A 16,646-nucleotide genomic window follows, 5' to 3' on the forward strand; every position below is an offset into this window, starting at 1 on the left:
CCATTACTCATCTCCCAGAACTCACTGACTACCTCCCAAACCTCACACAATGACCCTCCTCACAGCCCCACATACTGCTACTTCTCAGCACCACAAACTGCCACTACACTGCCCAACTCAATTCCCCACCTCACAACACCACATACTGCCTCCTTCACTACCCCCTCACAACACATACTGCCCACCTCACAGCACAATATACTGTCCTGGTCACAGCACATACTGCCCTGTTCACTGTCCACCTCACAGCACCATATACTGTACTGCCTCTTCACAGCACATACTACACCCTTCATTGCCCACCTCACAGCACCACATACTGCTCCTGTCATAGCACATAATGCCCTATTCACTCTCCACCTCACAGCTCCACATACTGTCCCTATCATAGCACATACTGCCCACCACACAATACTGTACTAGCCCTTACATCATATACTACTCCCTACACTTCCCACCTCACAGCAACACATACTGCCCCTTTCACAGCACATACTGCCTTATTCACTACCCACCTCACAGCACCACATACTGTCCTTGTCACAGCACATACTGCCCTATTCACAGCACATAATAATACCTTTACTGCCCAGCTCACAGCAGCAAATATTGCCCCTGTCACAGTACATACTGCACTATTCACTGCCCACCTCAAAGCACCACATACTGTCCAGGGTCAAAGCACGTACTGTCCTATTCACTGCCCACCTCACAGCACCACATACTGTCCAGGGTCATAGCACATATTGCCCTATTCACTGCCCACCTCACAGCACCACATACTGTCCAGGGTCATAGCACATATTGCCCTATTCACTGCTCACCTCACAGCACCACATACTGTCCAGGGTCATAGCACATATTGCCCTATTCACTGCCCACCTCACAACACCACATACTGTCCAGGGTCATAGCACATACTGCCCTATTCACTGCCCACCTCACAGCACCACATACTGTCCAGGGTCATAGCACATACTGCCCTATTCACTGCCCTCCTCACAGCACCAAATACTGTACTGGTCATAGCACATACTACCCTATTCAATGCCCACCTCACAGCACCACATACTGGACCTCATTCAGAGTCGGTTGTTGCGGCCGCACGGTCGTACGCCACTGATGTTCGCTAAACTGTGCATGCGTAAAGTTCACAATGCGCATGCGCAAACTAGCTGCTACAATCAGAAATTTCTCTCTCCTTGAACACAGCCAGGTCGGTAGTTTGAGTGACAGAATGAGGCGTTTGTGGGTGGTAACAGGGGAAGGTGCTTGAAAACGGGGAGTGGAGAACCGAACGCAGGCGTGCCTAATTATGCGAATGGCGTTTTATGGGAGTGCATAATTAACAAAGTAGTGTCATGGCACACGTGACATGGGAGGTTTGTACACTGACCTGATCGTAGTGCTTAAGAGAGGGTATGGTCAACCTTAAGCTCTACGACCAGTTCTGATGGTCTCGTTTAATCCTTATATGCCCGGAGATGATGTGTAATGCGTACGAGAAGGGGGCGTTTTTTTTGTCTTACGGCCGCATCCTCCCCTTGGTTGGCCAGCTAACAATCCGATCTTAGGGACGCAACTTGCGAGTGCATCATTTGCATATCCGGCCCCTTTTCCCTTACGACCGAGCAGCCGCAACAACCAACTTTGAATGAGGTTCACTGTCCCTGTCACAGCACATACTGCCTTATTCACTACTCGCCTCACAGCACCACATACTGTACTGCCCCTTCACAGCACATAATAATACCTTTACTGCCCAGCTCACAGCAGCAAATATTGCCCCTGTTACAGCACATACTGCCCTATTCGCTGCCCACCTCACAGCACCACATACTGGGCCTCATTCAGAGGCGGTCGGAGGATGCAAGCGGTCACTCATAAACTGGGCGGCCACTTGCATCCTGACCGCCCGCCTCTGTTGCGGTCATTAAACTGTGGGTTAACACCCACAGCTCTAACGACCGCTCGGGTGATGGTCGTGATGGTCAGAGACCATCGCAACCATCGGGGCTTACGACGAGACCCTAGGGCTTACGACGAGACCCTGTCAGAGTGATGTCAGTGGGGCCTCCCCCAAACAGCAGGCGTTCCCATGGGAATGCCTCCGTTTGGGCTGCCACCCCCCCAGCCCGTCTTCCAAATGGGGTTAGCTGTCAATCAACATCGACAGCTCGCCCCCTTTGGAAAGAGACCCGCTACGACCGGCGCTGTCGGTCGTAGCAGGTCTCACGCATGCGCATGAGGGAGCCGGCTCCCTCGTGCGCATGCGCACTGGCAAAACATCGAGGTGGCCATGCAGTCGTAGACCATATGGTCACCTCTGAATAAGGTCCACTGTCCTGGTAACTGGACATGCTGCCCTATTCACTGCCCACCTCACAGCACCACATACTCTACTGGTCATAGCACATACTGCCCTATTCACTGCCTACCTCACCGCACCACATACTGTCCAGGGTCATAGTACATACTTCCCTATTCACTGCCCACCTCACAGCACCACTTACTCTACTGGTCATAGCACATACTGCCCTATTCACTGCCCACCTCACAGCCCACACACTGTCCAGGGTCATAGTACATACAGCCATATTCACTGCCCACCTCACAGGACCACATACTGCCCTTGTCACAGAACATACTGCCCTATTCACTGCCCACCTCACAGCACCGCATACTGTCCTGGGTCATAGCACACATTGTCCTATTCACTGCCCACCTCACAGGACCACATACTGTCCGAGTCCCTGCACATACTGTCCTATTCACTGCCCACCTCACAGAACCACATACTGCCCTTATCACAGAACATACTGCCCTATTTGCTGTCCACATCACAGCACCAAATACAGCCCCTGTCAGAGCACATACTGCCCTATTCGCTGCCCACCTCACAGCACCACATACTGTCCAGGGTCATAGCACATACTTCCCTATTCACTGCCCACCTCACAGCACCACTTACTCTAATGGTCATAGTACATACTGCAATATTCACTGCCCACCTCACAGCACCACATACTGTCCCAGTCCCTGCACATACTGCCCACCTCACAGAACCACATACTGCCCTTGTCACAGAACATACTGCCCTATTTGCTGCCCACATCACAGCACCAAATACAGCCCCTGTCACAGTACATACTGTCCTATTCGCTGCCCACCTCACAGGAGCACATACTGTCCTGGTCAATGCACATACTGCAATATTCAATACTCACCTCACAGCACCACATACTGTACTGCCCCTTCACAGCACATACTACTCCATATACTGCCAAACTTATAGCACCACATACTGCCCCTGTCACAGCACATACTGCCCTATTCACTACTCACCTCACAGCACCACATATTGTCCTGGTCACAGCAAATACTGCCCTATTAATTACCCACCTCACAGCACCACATACTGCCCCTGTTACAGCATATACTGCCCTATTCACTACTCACCACACAGTACCACATACTGTACTGCTCCTTCACAGCACATACTATTCCCTATACTGCCAACCTCACAGCACCACATACTGCCCCTGTTACAGCACATACTGCCCTATTCACTACTCACCACACAGCATCACATACTTTACTGCCCCTTCACAGCACATACTACTTCCTTCATTGCCTGCATCATAGCACCACATACTGCCCCTGTTACAGCACATACTGCCCTATTCACTACTCACCACACAGCACCACATACTGTACTGCCCCTTCACAGCACATACTACTTTCTTCATTGCCTGCATCATAGCACTACATAATGCCCTTGCCAAGTTTAATATTTAAATTGGTACAAAATGACATGTATACTGTACTCCACTTAGTTTGTGTTTGTTGATATGGAGAATGATCATTTGAGAAGAAAGTAGGGAACTCATACCATTGCTGGAGCTGCTGCCAGTGCCACCAGTCATGATGATACTAGTGCGTCTAAGTCATCTACTAAAGCCGCTGACCAGGGCTTAAGTCAGGCCATCTAAAACCAAAGAACCAATCATTTACAGTGGTAAAGAAAAAACAATCAAAGGGAAAGTTAGCTGCAGAAAGACATAAACTTGTCAATATGCCTTTCACCACACAAAGTGGCAAGGAAAGGCTATGGCCCTGCCCTTTATTTATGACTGGTAGTTCTGCCTCCTATGACAATGTAAGTCCTTCTCCCTGTAGATGTTTCAAAAAGATGAAAGTCGGTAAGGCACAGGAACCAACTATGTATTCAGAAATGTCACAAATCCCTGAGGAGAGTCTAAGTGTGTAGGCGGGTGCCATGTGTGAGCCTGGCCATGCTAAAACCGTACTCAAAGAGGAGCCTTCTTCCACCACATTCATGACCTCTGCAAATGTGGGGATGAACAGCATTAGTCAACATGCTGACATAGAAATCGAGGATTCTTCTGTGAAAGTGCACCAGGATGGGGAGAATATTTGTGAAGCTGATGCAAATAAGGATGTTGATGATGAGGATGTTGTTGATGAGGATGTTGTTTGTATAAATCAGGCAAAAGTGGAAACACTTGTTGTCCATGATAATGGAAAGCCCATTGTCATGCCTGGGCATAAGACAAAAACATTCACTTCATATGTGTGGAATCATTACTACCCAAATCCGGACAATAATTGTCAAGCCATCTGTAAACATTGTAAAGCCAGAGGCCAACAAGCAGTCCAGTGTCAGCTAGCTCCCTTCTCTCTGCTAGAGCTAAGCACCTGCCATCTTTTCCACCAACACCTTCATCAACAATATCCTCAACCATGAACAGAAGTAGTCCTGCATCCAATTTGATAATACTAACTCAGTCCTTCCTTATCCTGTATTCCTCAGAAGAATTATTGAGCGGTACACCTGCTGCTGCTGCTGGGACTGGATCTTCATCCCAGAAGGGGACCAGGAAGACTACTTGTAGTAGTTCAAAAAAACAATTGACTGGTAAACAATCCTTAGCAAGAGGGAGCAAGTATGATAGCAGTCACCCAGTTGCACAGCGGATTATTGATGCCATAACATCTATGCTGGTATTAGATGTACGTCCGATATCCGCCATTAGTACAGTGAGTTTTAGACAGTTAATTGAGGTCCTGTTTCCCTGCTACCAAATCCCATCAGGGTTCCACTTCACTAGAAAAGCAATTCCCAGCCTGTACAGACACATTAAGTAGAACTTAATTAGTGTCCTCCAAAATACCATTGTACTCACTGTCCACTTAACCACAGATACAAGTGGAACAGGGAAAACACAAGTTTACATGACTATAACATCCCATTGGGTTGGGGGTGTTGCCTTCAGTGTCACCAACAGCAGCAGTAGCATCTAAGAAAAATCAGCTCACGCAGAGACAGGCTATGAGGATGTTGAGGATGTTGTTTGTGTAAGTTAGGCACCAATGGAAGCAGCTCTTGGCCATGAGAAGAGAAAAGCCATTGTCATGCCTGTGCAAAAGACCAAAAAATCAATTTCTTATGTGTGGATAAATTTTACCCAAATCCTGACAACAGTTGTCAAACCATCTGTGGTATCTGTAAAGCCAAGTAACTAGAGGTTGGGAGGTTAACCATCTAGGAACCTCCTTCCTGTTATGTCTTTTGCAGTGCATTCATGTAAAGTTTTGGCAAAATCTTGAAATTCTGCTAAAGTAATGACAACAAGCAGTCCAGTGTGAGCTAGCTACCAAAGCTCAGCAAGATCTCAGCACCTGAAATCTCCACTGCTAAAACCTTCATCATGGCTCTCCTCATTAATAATAAGAGGAAGTCCTGCATCCAATTTTCTAAGGCTAACTGACTGCTGTCTATCTAGGATTCCTCTGAATAATCCTTGAGCTCTAGACCTAATGCTGTGGGTAGATGTTCATCCCAGACAGGGACAAAGAAGACTACTAGGGGAAAATTTACTAAAGTGAGAGTTTTTATTAGTGAGTTTAAGAAGAGATGTTGCCCATAGCAACCAATCGGATTCTACAGTACTTAACATTTAACTAGCACCTTCTAGAAGATGATAGCTAGAATCTGATTAGTTGCTATGGGCAATATCTCTTCCAAAACTCACTTCTAAAAACTCTCACTTTAGTAAATGTACCCCTAGTATTAGTTTCATAAAACAGTTGACTGTTAAAGAATCCTTTGCAAGAGGATGGAAGTGTGACAGCTATAACCCAGTTGCATAGTGGATCACTGAAGCCATGATGGCTATGCTAATAATATATCTGCATCCAATATCTGCCATTAATGCATCTGGATTGACTGTTAATTGAGGTCATGTGTCCTGCTGCCAAATTCCATCTTGGTTCCATTGTACCGAAAAAGCAACTCCTCGCCTTTACAATGACATTTAAAAAATGTAATTCTTGGCCTACATGCCATTATACTCACTCTCCACTTAACTACAGATATGTAGACAAGTGGAACTAGTAAAACTATAGATTACATGACTGAGACAGACCACTGTGTTGGTGGATCACCTTTAGCAGCAGTAGCAGTAGGTAACACAAAAAGCCAGCTCATTCCCAGGCAGGCTACTCTCTATATTACTGGCTTTACTAAGAGGGATACCAGTGTCAAGCTATTAGAAAAAGGAAGAAATGTCATAGCAAAATGGCTTACCCTGCTTAGACTTACACACTGCCAGTTTGAGTCAGGTGATTCCCCTAATTAGACTTTTGGAAAAGCAGCTCAAGAAACTGAAGGAGGAGATGAAATTAATCGATTCAGCTAAGTATGTTAGACTTGTAGATGAAGTCTTTTATTCTCTTTGCCAGAATCCAATATTGTCAACATCTTGATATTGGATTACTACATTTTGTCGACCATGTTTGAACCTGTGTTTAAATTATTTTAAGAGATACCAAAGAGCTCCTGGTAAGCAAGTTTTCAACTCCTTCTGATATGGTCACAATCCATAGCATGGTGGAGGATTATTTTAGTGACAGTGTACAAATTGGCATTTGACTACTGGGAGGGAAAAAAAAGTTAATTTGGAGGCCCTTGTACAAACTCCCTTTGCTTTACTTATAGATGTGTCTTCTAGCCTCTTTGCCAATCACACTGAAAATGTGCACATACATCGCACCATGCAATTAGCCGTGGCCAAATGCAAGACGATATGCCATGTGTTTGCACCATGCAATCCTATGGAGTTGCGGGTGCAAACGCAGCATGCGTACCCATTCCTGAGTGCGCGAATCACACCATTTGTGTCACGATTTGCTGCACAAGTTGCAAATAAGCAAGAGGACACATGTCAAAGCTTCCCACCCTCCAGTGTGTAAAGCGTTTTCAGTCGGGAACCTTGTCAGCGATTGGCATAGGAGGCTGAACACATGTTGTTCATCAAAATGAACTACAAATTCCACATGGGGTCATGCAGCCAGCCTTCGCAGCTGCAAGGAAGAGGCTAGGAAATCTCATTCATCCGACAGAGATCCTGGCCTCTTCCCTCACCCCCAATGGTGGCAATGCACCTCCAGTTTAGGAAACAGAAGACATAGCCGCCCCATCCCCAAACAGCAGCAGACTCAATCACTGACAGTTTATGTGCTGGCTCGCAGACCTGTTCTGCACATATGCAGAATAGGTCTGGTGCCTGCCCAGATTCCCGATCATTGGGAATCTGCTTTTAGCAGTGCACTGCTGAATTAGGCCCTTAGACTTCTGTAATAATGGATTCCAGAGGGGATGAGTTAATATTGTGTGAAGATGATGTTAACACTGATGTGGATGAGGAAGAGAATGTGAATGACATCATGCCACTGTACACATTATTAACAGTGCTGTTAGCTGCTTTAAGCAGATCAAAAACAACAACACTGTTAGCTGCCTTAAGCCCATTGATAGCTTGTTTTGTGGGGGCTCAAACAAACTATGCACTGCAGCCACAGGAGTGGCAGTCCCTGTCATTGATGTGCTTGGTTTGTGAAACTGTGCATGTCCATTTTAATATACATCATAAGGTTGGGTGAGAGGGCCCAAGTATAATTCCATCTTGCACCTCTTTTCCTTGCATATTGTGCTGTTTGGGGTATCGGTGAATGTCTTTTTACATAGACAACAATTTTTTATTGTTTATTAAACTGCCATACTTATGTTCTTCTTCTAAACTGCTGTGCATTTGTGCCACTTCTCAGTTGCTTAGTTTTGCCAGCCAGCTCGATGTAGTCTTAAACCTCTATTAGTGAAAACAATATTGTGAGATGGGAGGTGGTCCAAATTAACTGGACATGCATGGATACTAATGTTATAGAGGTTAATAATACTGTAGGGACAAAAACAGGCCCACATTAGTTTATCTAATAAGTGATTTTAGCTGTTTTTATTGTATTACATATATATTATAATATATTATATTTATATATTTTATTATATTTTATTTTTATAAATACAAATATAGATCCATATTCAAAACACATGATTGTGGCTTTGGCAAAACTGAAACCAAAACAGCCTTGAGGGATGGAATTCTTGGCTACATGCGGCCGTAAAGCAGCTTTGAGAGCTGACCCTTTGAGAACAGATTGACTCAGTATTTCTTCCCGGGAGTCAAGCAGGGTTTTCTGTGGGTAAAGCCCTGCTCTGGTTCAGTGGAAATGGGTTACTTGGGCCTCCCAACCCGGGACCCGTTTCCCGCATGGTGATTGGCTGTTATTCGGGAGGCTGTCTGTGTGACAGCTGTCACCGGGGAAGGAGAGATTACAGCCTCCCTGTATGATCCGGACTGGGGAGGCTGTAATCTCTCCCTGCCCAGTGACAAATGTCACAGACAGCCTCCACAGCCACCCGAATTATAGCATCCCCCCTCCCCGGGAAGGATCCTCTCCCCTAGCCGCTAGTCCAACATTCAGGGGAGAGCTGGAGTTTCTAGCGCTTGGTGATGACCTCAGATATTCCGGGGTCGACGCCACAATTAAAATATGGCAAATTCAGGGTCAGACCCGGGATTTTGGGTGGAAAAGGTGTATATGTTTAGACAGCCAGCTCCCTTCAGCCTTTGGACAATAATTAATAACAATATTGAAAGTTTTGAGGTGTTAATTTATACAGTTGACTGTAAATGACTATAAATGAGTATAAATCATCAATAATGATATTAGCAGTAATTTAGGAACAAATTACATGTTTTCTGACTACTTTTATTTAGGGGTGAGCGGATTCGGTTCTACTCGGTTCCGTTCAGTTTTAAAAACCGAATCTCATTGGCTATCCAAAACTCGTGACAGCTGATACCCAATAAGATTCGGTTATTAAATCCGAACGGAACCGAGTAGAACTGAATCCGCTCACCCGTACTTTTAATAATATAGGGGTAGCATATACAGTGTAATGGTTAGCATTACTGCCTCACAGCACTGATTTTGTGGGTGAGATTCTCACTAAGGGCCTGATTCAGCAAGGATCGTATTTGCAAAGCTGCACGCAGTCTGTGGGCTGGCCACTCCCAGAAAATGTGGTGGACACGCCCTGTTTCCGGGAATGCCAGCCGCCCCGCCCCCACACTGCCCCTTAAATGCCTCTGCCTGTCAATCAGACAGAGGCATGCATGGGCTAGCATGCATATTGGGAGGACCAATTGTGCAGAATGGGTGCTGCGCATGCGCAGATTCCTGGTAATCGGAAATCTGCGTTCAGCAGTGCACTTGCATGCACTGCTGAATGAGCCCCTAAGGTCCTAACTATATGGAGTTTGTATATTCTCCCTGTGTTTGCGTGTTTTTCCTCTGACACTCCAAAAATATACTGGTAGATTAATTGGTTTCCAACAAAATTACCCCTAGTGTGTATGTGTGTAAGCATGTAATAGGAATATAGAGTGTAAGCTCCACTGGGGCAGGGACTGATGTGAATGGCCAAATATTCTCTGTAAAGTGCTGCGGAATATGTGTGTACTATATAAATAACTGGAAATAAATAAAATAAATAATAAAACATAATGTTCTAAAGCAATACCAAAACAAGGAATTTTGGTCAAAACCGGAAAATAGTTTCAGAGCCAAAATCAAAACCAAAACACTGGTGTCCGTGCCCATCTGGTTTAAATCTTCCACGTTCCAGGAAAAAAGTAGTGATATTGGGATTATTTTCAGAAAATTCAACAGTTCAATTTCTGTTACTTTTTATTAGGTGAAGAATGAAAACTTTTAATTATGCAAAACTTTTTTTTTTACACATCTCTAATCTAGTAAACACAATTACAACTACAGCAATACAGGTATGACAAACGAAGGGCCTGAGTCAGACCCGCTCGTAAGCATCCGCACGCTCGCTCTGAGCGATGGTTGCACAACTGCGCATGCGTATGGGTCATAATGCGCATGCGCAAACCAGTCATTGCGATCGGAAATCGTGTGCTCGCAAAACACCGAGGGGCTGCTATTTTGAGTGACAGAATGAGGCGTTTGTGGATGGTAACAGGGGAAGGTGCTTGAAAACGGGGAGTGGAGATCCGAACGCAGGCGTGCCTAACGGTCAAAAGGGCGTTTAATGGGAGTGCATAATTAGCAAAGGAGCGTCATCGACCACGTCACTTGGTTGTCTTTTAGCCTGAACTGCTCGCAGTGATTGCAGGAATTAATTCCTACCTCTAGCGCTGCTAGCAGTTCAGATGCCTTTCGATGTTTCCGATTAAGCTAATAAAAACAGGAAATGACGTGATTTGCGAACGGCAAAGGGGCGTTTTGAAAAAGTAGCGAGCGCATTTAGCGGACGCTCGCACAGACATAGAGGCGTCCTCACACCACAAAGAGCGAGCGCTCAAATTAAAATCTGGCCCATTTTTTGGAGTGAGCGGCCGCAATTAGCGTCCGGGTCTGAATCAGGCCCTAAGTAAGGAAAGTGGCACATAGATAATAACACATTTGTATTGGCTTGATCTTAATTTAGATGTCATTGAACTAACCAACTATTGTACTTATTAAATAATACATGAGAAAAGAGAGTGACCTTCAGTCAATTTAGATAAATTGAGATCAAAAGTCCTCAATATATTCCCGTTGTGACTTCTAATTTCAAGTCTCTGTTTTTATAACATTTACAATATTGTACAGATGTCATCACTATCATTAATTTTATGGTATTATTCTGCATTTACATTTTTGAACACACTGTGGAAAGCAACTGCTGGAAGTAATGTGGCCACATTGGTGTTACTCTCTCCATGACATTCCCACAAACAGACACTTGGAATGTATGGGAGTAAACTAATGTGCACAGAATACAGATTGGAGCTAATGGGAAAGGAATTGGATCATGGGGAAATGTTTGGTTTCACTAAGTTCAGCATTTCCTTCATTCTCTGTATTTTGTCACTTGTTGACTTTTTAGGAAGTTTCTTTCCATGTTTTACGTGTTCTTTCAGATATTTTTTTTCCTTTGCAGTAAAGAGAAAGATGTCCCCGGCCAGTCTCCCGATGCTGGGCTGCTTCTTCAGGATCACAGATTTATGTTCATCTCTGCTGTCATCCAGGTCATCGATCACCACAATCACCTTCCGCTTCCCTGTATCCATCACAGACGTAGTAATTAGTCACAGACAATAAACTGAGGACTCCTAAATAAAGGATAATGCAGGTAACAATAATGGTGCCTCAATGCCAAAGATTAAAAATGAGGAATTGTATCTAAGATGTTACAGTATCTCAAAGCCTAATTCCATGACCTGGGAATGCTTACTTACTGCATAAGGGTTAGTTAGGTGTTACTGTACTGTAAACTGGTCAAACTGCTGAAATAAAATAGAAACATGAGGAATTACATTATATGTGAGTACGGAATGCAGTCAGGAAGCCGACGGTCGAAATGCCGACCGCCATCTTGCCGACTGTGAAATCCCGGCAAGGTGCAAATGACAGTCCTCGATATCCCAACTCCTGTCATTAGATGTACGCCGGGAGCCTGACGCCCGGCATACCAATTGAAGGTAAGCCGGGCACGGACAGCCATGGGGGGGGGGTAGGTTTTAGGGCTCCTGGGGGACTTAGGGTTAGGCACCCCTTCAGGAGACATAGGGTTAGGCTGTGAGGAAGGGGGAGTTAGCTTTAGGAACTAGGGGGAGGTTAGGGTAGGGACTAAGGTTAGCGATACTTACCTCAATTAGCGATCGGCCTTCCACTGTCGGTATTAGAACCGCGTCCGGTGGTATTTCATACTGATTCCATGAGTACAAATGTGTTCTCTCAATTATATTATATATAATATGGCGGACCACGAAAAAACTCATTACCATAAAAAAGAATGCAAGCTAAGTTATTATTTACGGTCTTTCATCATGTTTCTTTTTACACTATACATTTAGCATTACGTGGCTAATATAGAGTGGAACATGGCATGTTTATGGATGGTGTCTGGCATGGTTTTGCAATGCTCATGTTTGGTAACCAACCAGGGGTGAATTAAGAGAGGAGGGGGACCCGTGTGCTTTCCCCCTCCACACTCCCCGGCTGCTGCCATCAGAGTGAAGGATGACTGCCAGCGGCCGCAGCATCCATAGACTATGACCAGTAGTCTGTGTCCAGAGTCTACTGTGCATGCACAGGTCATCAGGGAAATGGCGTGGCTGCCATTTTATTCCTGGCTATTTCCTCACTAAGTATGCGCAAAACGCCGGGAAAATGGTCGCGGCGCCCATTTTCCGGCATTTTTTGCAGGGCTAAGACAGCCAACGTGGGTCGTCCTAATGACTGAGCGTGCAATCGCGGCATTTGCATACTTATCTTCTTTATGGCTGCAAGCGAATGCAGCTCAGTGACCGGGTCTGAATCACCCCCTGATTCCTGATTCTGTATCAGCCATCACATGACTATGACCTATTTATCTATAGAACTAGCTTCACACTCAGTTTTGTAGCTGTGTTATAGGACAAAGGTTCCTTAGTTCTTACAGTAATAAGGAAATGTTATCTGTCAGTCTCATGTGATACATTGTTCCATCTGTACATTGCACCTGTTACTCTATTTACACAGAGCTTCTGAGTTTGAAAAATATCACAACATGTATAATGCAAGTTTTGCAACATAATCATACAAACTGCAACCACTGCATTTTGTACCCTCCGATAAATAACAAAATATGTGGTTCAAATTATTGTAACTGGTCTCCTACAATTTCTGACAGAAATCTACAGGGGATACATTTTCAAAGAAACGTGTCTGGTCTGAGATTGGCCAAGTTTAAACGTGCACAGCATCACAGGAACACGGGAGACTTTGTAAGCTGAAACACTCACTATACCAGGAATGGTATATTGCTGAATCATGTTTTTTGATGGTGTATGTGATTGTGTTTCCTTACCGTGTTCCCTGTGATCCCTACAGCCAAACACACCGGAACATGCAGCCTGTACACATCAGAGAGATAAGTACATGCTGCATGTATGTATATTGTTTAGCAAATAAATGTTTAAAATAAACAAAAGGGTCCCCCCCTCCCGAGCATAATCAGCCACGGGATCTTTGAAAACATATGGGTGACAAAAAATGTAGGGGTCCCCCATATTTAATGAACCAGCATCAGGCTCTTGGCCAGTCTGCCCAGGTTGGGGATCCCAGGGGAGGGGGGGACCCCCCAATAAAAGTGTCCCCCCACTCCTGGATACCCCAGGCCTGGGCTGAAGCCTTGAGCTATCCCCCACATCCCTGGCCGGTGGCAGAGTTGATGGGGTTAAAAATGTATGTAAAACTAATATTGCCTTTTTCAGTAGGGGTTATGGCCCCAGCAAGCCTCATCTGTATGTCGGTACTTGTGGAACAACCAGTACAAACATGTGGGGCATTAAGAGACTGGGTTTCTGAGAGTTCTAGTTGCGCTTCTGATATTATATTATAGGCAGAGACATGAGCCTGACTTCAACTTGAAGCCAGTCAGAAGTAAGTTGTGTTCTTCCAGACCCAAAGAGAGTGGGCGATTTCCAGTCTGAAGCTGGACTGAGATATGTGAGACTAACATTTGTCAGGCTGACTTTACAGAGCTGCTCATCACTAATAATATAAATATTCATGTACAGTAATAAAAGATACAGGAGCGAATACACTTTCCACCTGATACAGATGAATGATTTGGCTCACCCATGCCTACTAGGGTTAGGAGATAGATATGATATACAGTATTATGAAGGGACATAACACAATAAAAGCTTTGGATACAGTAGAATAGATTTGTGTATGCAAATGAATCAGAAGCCATGATGGGTACATCCATGTTACCACTGGGCAAACACGAGTGATGAAGGGTCCAGATTTTTTAAATTTTCATACCTAATTTTCCATCGTGTTTCGATACTTATCCCATATGGGTACTGCCGCTATTTAGCAATATGTGTCTCATTTTGCATCACCAGTAAACACCAAACTGCTACACAAAGGTTTTCTCCTTCTCACCGGCAGCTTAAATCAGCTGTTCCTGTACTGGCTGTGCCTGGAAACTTGACCCAGAGGGGATCTTGCGTCATCTATTCATCTGATCATGTGGTAACATCATGTGTGGTATGGTAATACCTTCTCATGGCAAAGCTTTTTATCACCTGCTAAGTTGTGTTATGCCTGTGTCCCCATAGACATCTATGGGGATAGAGGTAAGCAGTAGAGCACCTATCGATAAATCGTGAAAAGTTGAGAAAAAGCCTCTCTAGAGTGATTACACTGGAGAAAGGGGTTCTCTCAACTTAATAAATAGACCCCTCAGTTTTTTTACAGATTCTCACCAAGTTTTCCTGACAGCGTTTCCAGCTCTTCAAGATACAGCGCATTTTCTACATCTGTGATGCACGGCTTCCCACTCTTCCTGGTATGATACAGGATCCCGAATTTACACTGAATGGTGACCTGTCTGAATGTCTCATCATGAAAGCTAGAAATCTGACAGCATCTGACGTCCTTACACCCAGAGTCTCTGGTTACCAGCAGTTCCCGCAGCCAGGAGTAGTCGCTCTCCTCTGATCTAGAGAAGATGCCGATGGTAGACCTTGATGCCATCGGTACAGCCTGGGGGCAGGTGGAAGACAAGTGTGAGGAAATGTATCACTGAGCTACATCATACACATAACATTTATCCACACTGGGCATCGCCATAGGCTATAGAAAGAGAGAATATCCTTAGTTTGTTAGAAAACCAGTTATAAAGGTTTTCAGACATGATTGAATGTTGCTATGATTAGACTTTTTTGGTAGCGTTTTGCCTCTGAAACATTTACCATCACAACACATTAATAGATTTTCACATATCAAGAAAGTCTGAAGTTTATAACCAATCAGATTCTATGAACCCAACTTAAGCCCGTATCCGCGAAAAAGTATTGCGGATGATGTAATTTCGCCTGGCAGAAACTTATCTCTGTATTAACTCCAAAGACTTTTCATGTACATGGAAAGTCAATGCAATGTAATAGGCAAAAAAGATTCGCCTCAGAATAGCATGTGAAAAAAAGTGCAAATTCGCAATTTTGGGGTGCAAACATGGGGAAACCACTCAGCACCCTTGGGACAGCCCCCCAAAGGATAACTGTGTCAAACAATTCTGAAAAAAAATGTAAGAACACCCCAAAAAAGTACTTTCATTTAGGGGGCGAAAAAGTACAAAGTGGGAGGACAGTCATAAAAGCTAGCAAAATAGACTTCTGGGTGGTCTGCAAGGATGGGATATACCCCTTTTACACCTACATTCCGAGTCTGACCTGGATTTGGAACAGGGTTCCAATCCAGATCAGACCCAGAATTTAGCCAGCGCCGACCCAGGACATTCCCAAGTCGGCGCCGTTTACACTGGAGTCGGGTCTGCATAGATCCAGCTTTTCTGGCGTTGAAGTGGACTCTTGGAGATGATGTCATCTCCAAGCGGCACTGAAGCCTGACCAATTGCCCACCATTGTGACCCGGAGTGCGCCGTTCACACTGCAGGGTTTCATGGGTTACTCCCATGTTAAACCCTGCAAGTTACCTCTGCCCTTTTACACCAATGAGCTACCCGGGTTAACCCTGCAGAGTTATCCTGGGTTTTAGCTCCGGTGTAAAAGGGGTATTAGGTGTTTTTAGGATTGCAAAGTGAAGTTTTAAAAAAACGTGAAAAACGCACCTGTCGCATGGACCATGCTACAGGTGCGTTTTTCACATTTATAAAAATTTCACTTTAGAGACTTTGATATATTCTAGCACCCATTATCTTGTACCCCAAATTTGACAGGACAACTTATTTTCAACAAAACATACTGCTTAATGCTATTCTTCACCACTTTTACAAAGACACTAATAGCAAGCAATTTACACAACTTAAGTACCGCAAATGGCCATATTAGGACTATTTGGACACCTCTATACTCATTCCCTATGTTAGTGCATTTTTGGGGGGGCTCAGGCTGATTTCCCTGTTTCTGACAGCACTTTCCACCTGTTTCCATTCGCCGGGTGCCATTTTTTTGCCTTGTTTGAAATTGATATAGTATATAAACGAGCGTTAATGGGTATGTATAGATATATTTTAAAATTGGAATTGCAAATAAATAAACACAAAATATATATTATATTTATATTTCGTGTTTATTTATTTCTTAAACATTTAAATGCATGCATTGCAATTCCAATTATAAAATATATCTATACATACCAATTAGCACTCGTTTATATACTATATCTAATCATTATTCTAAGTGAGCTGCTAAATA

The 16,646-nt window shown here is 44.4% G+C and overlaps 1 protein-coding gene across 1 annotated transcript in view; it reads right to left on the reverse strand.

Moving 5' to 3' along the window:
- Window positions 1-11,243: 11,243 nt before the first annotated feature.
- Window positions 11,244-16,646, reverse strand: part of LOC148481844 (uncharacterized) — a 57,582-nt gene continuing 52,179 nt past the window's right edge. Inside the window, exons 11-12 of the mRNA XM_088452926.1 lie at window positions 14,694-14,973; window positions 11,244-11,494 (exon numbers count right to left, since the gene is read on the reverse strand). Coding sequence (XP_088309052.1) covers window positions 11,244-11,494; window positions 14,694-14,973 — 531 coding nt within the window. The remainder of the gene's footprint in view (window positions 11,495-14,693; window positions 14,974-16,646) is intronic.

Source organism: Taudactylus pleione, unplaced genomic scaffold (genome assembly GCF_031769625.1).
Source record: "Taudactylus pleione unplaced genomic scaffold, aTauple2 ptg000559l, whole genome shotgun sequence".
Lineage (NCBI taxonomy): Eukaryota > Metazoa > Chordata > Amphibia > Anura > Myobatrachidae > Taudactylus > Taudactylus pleione.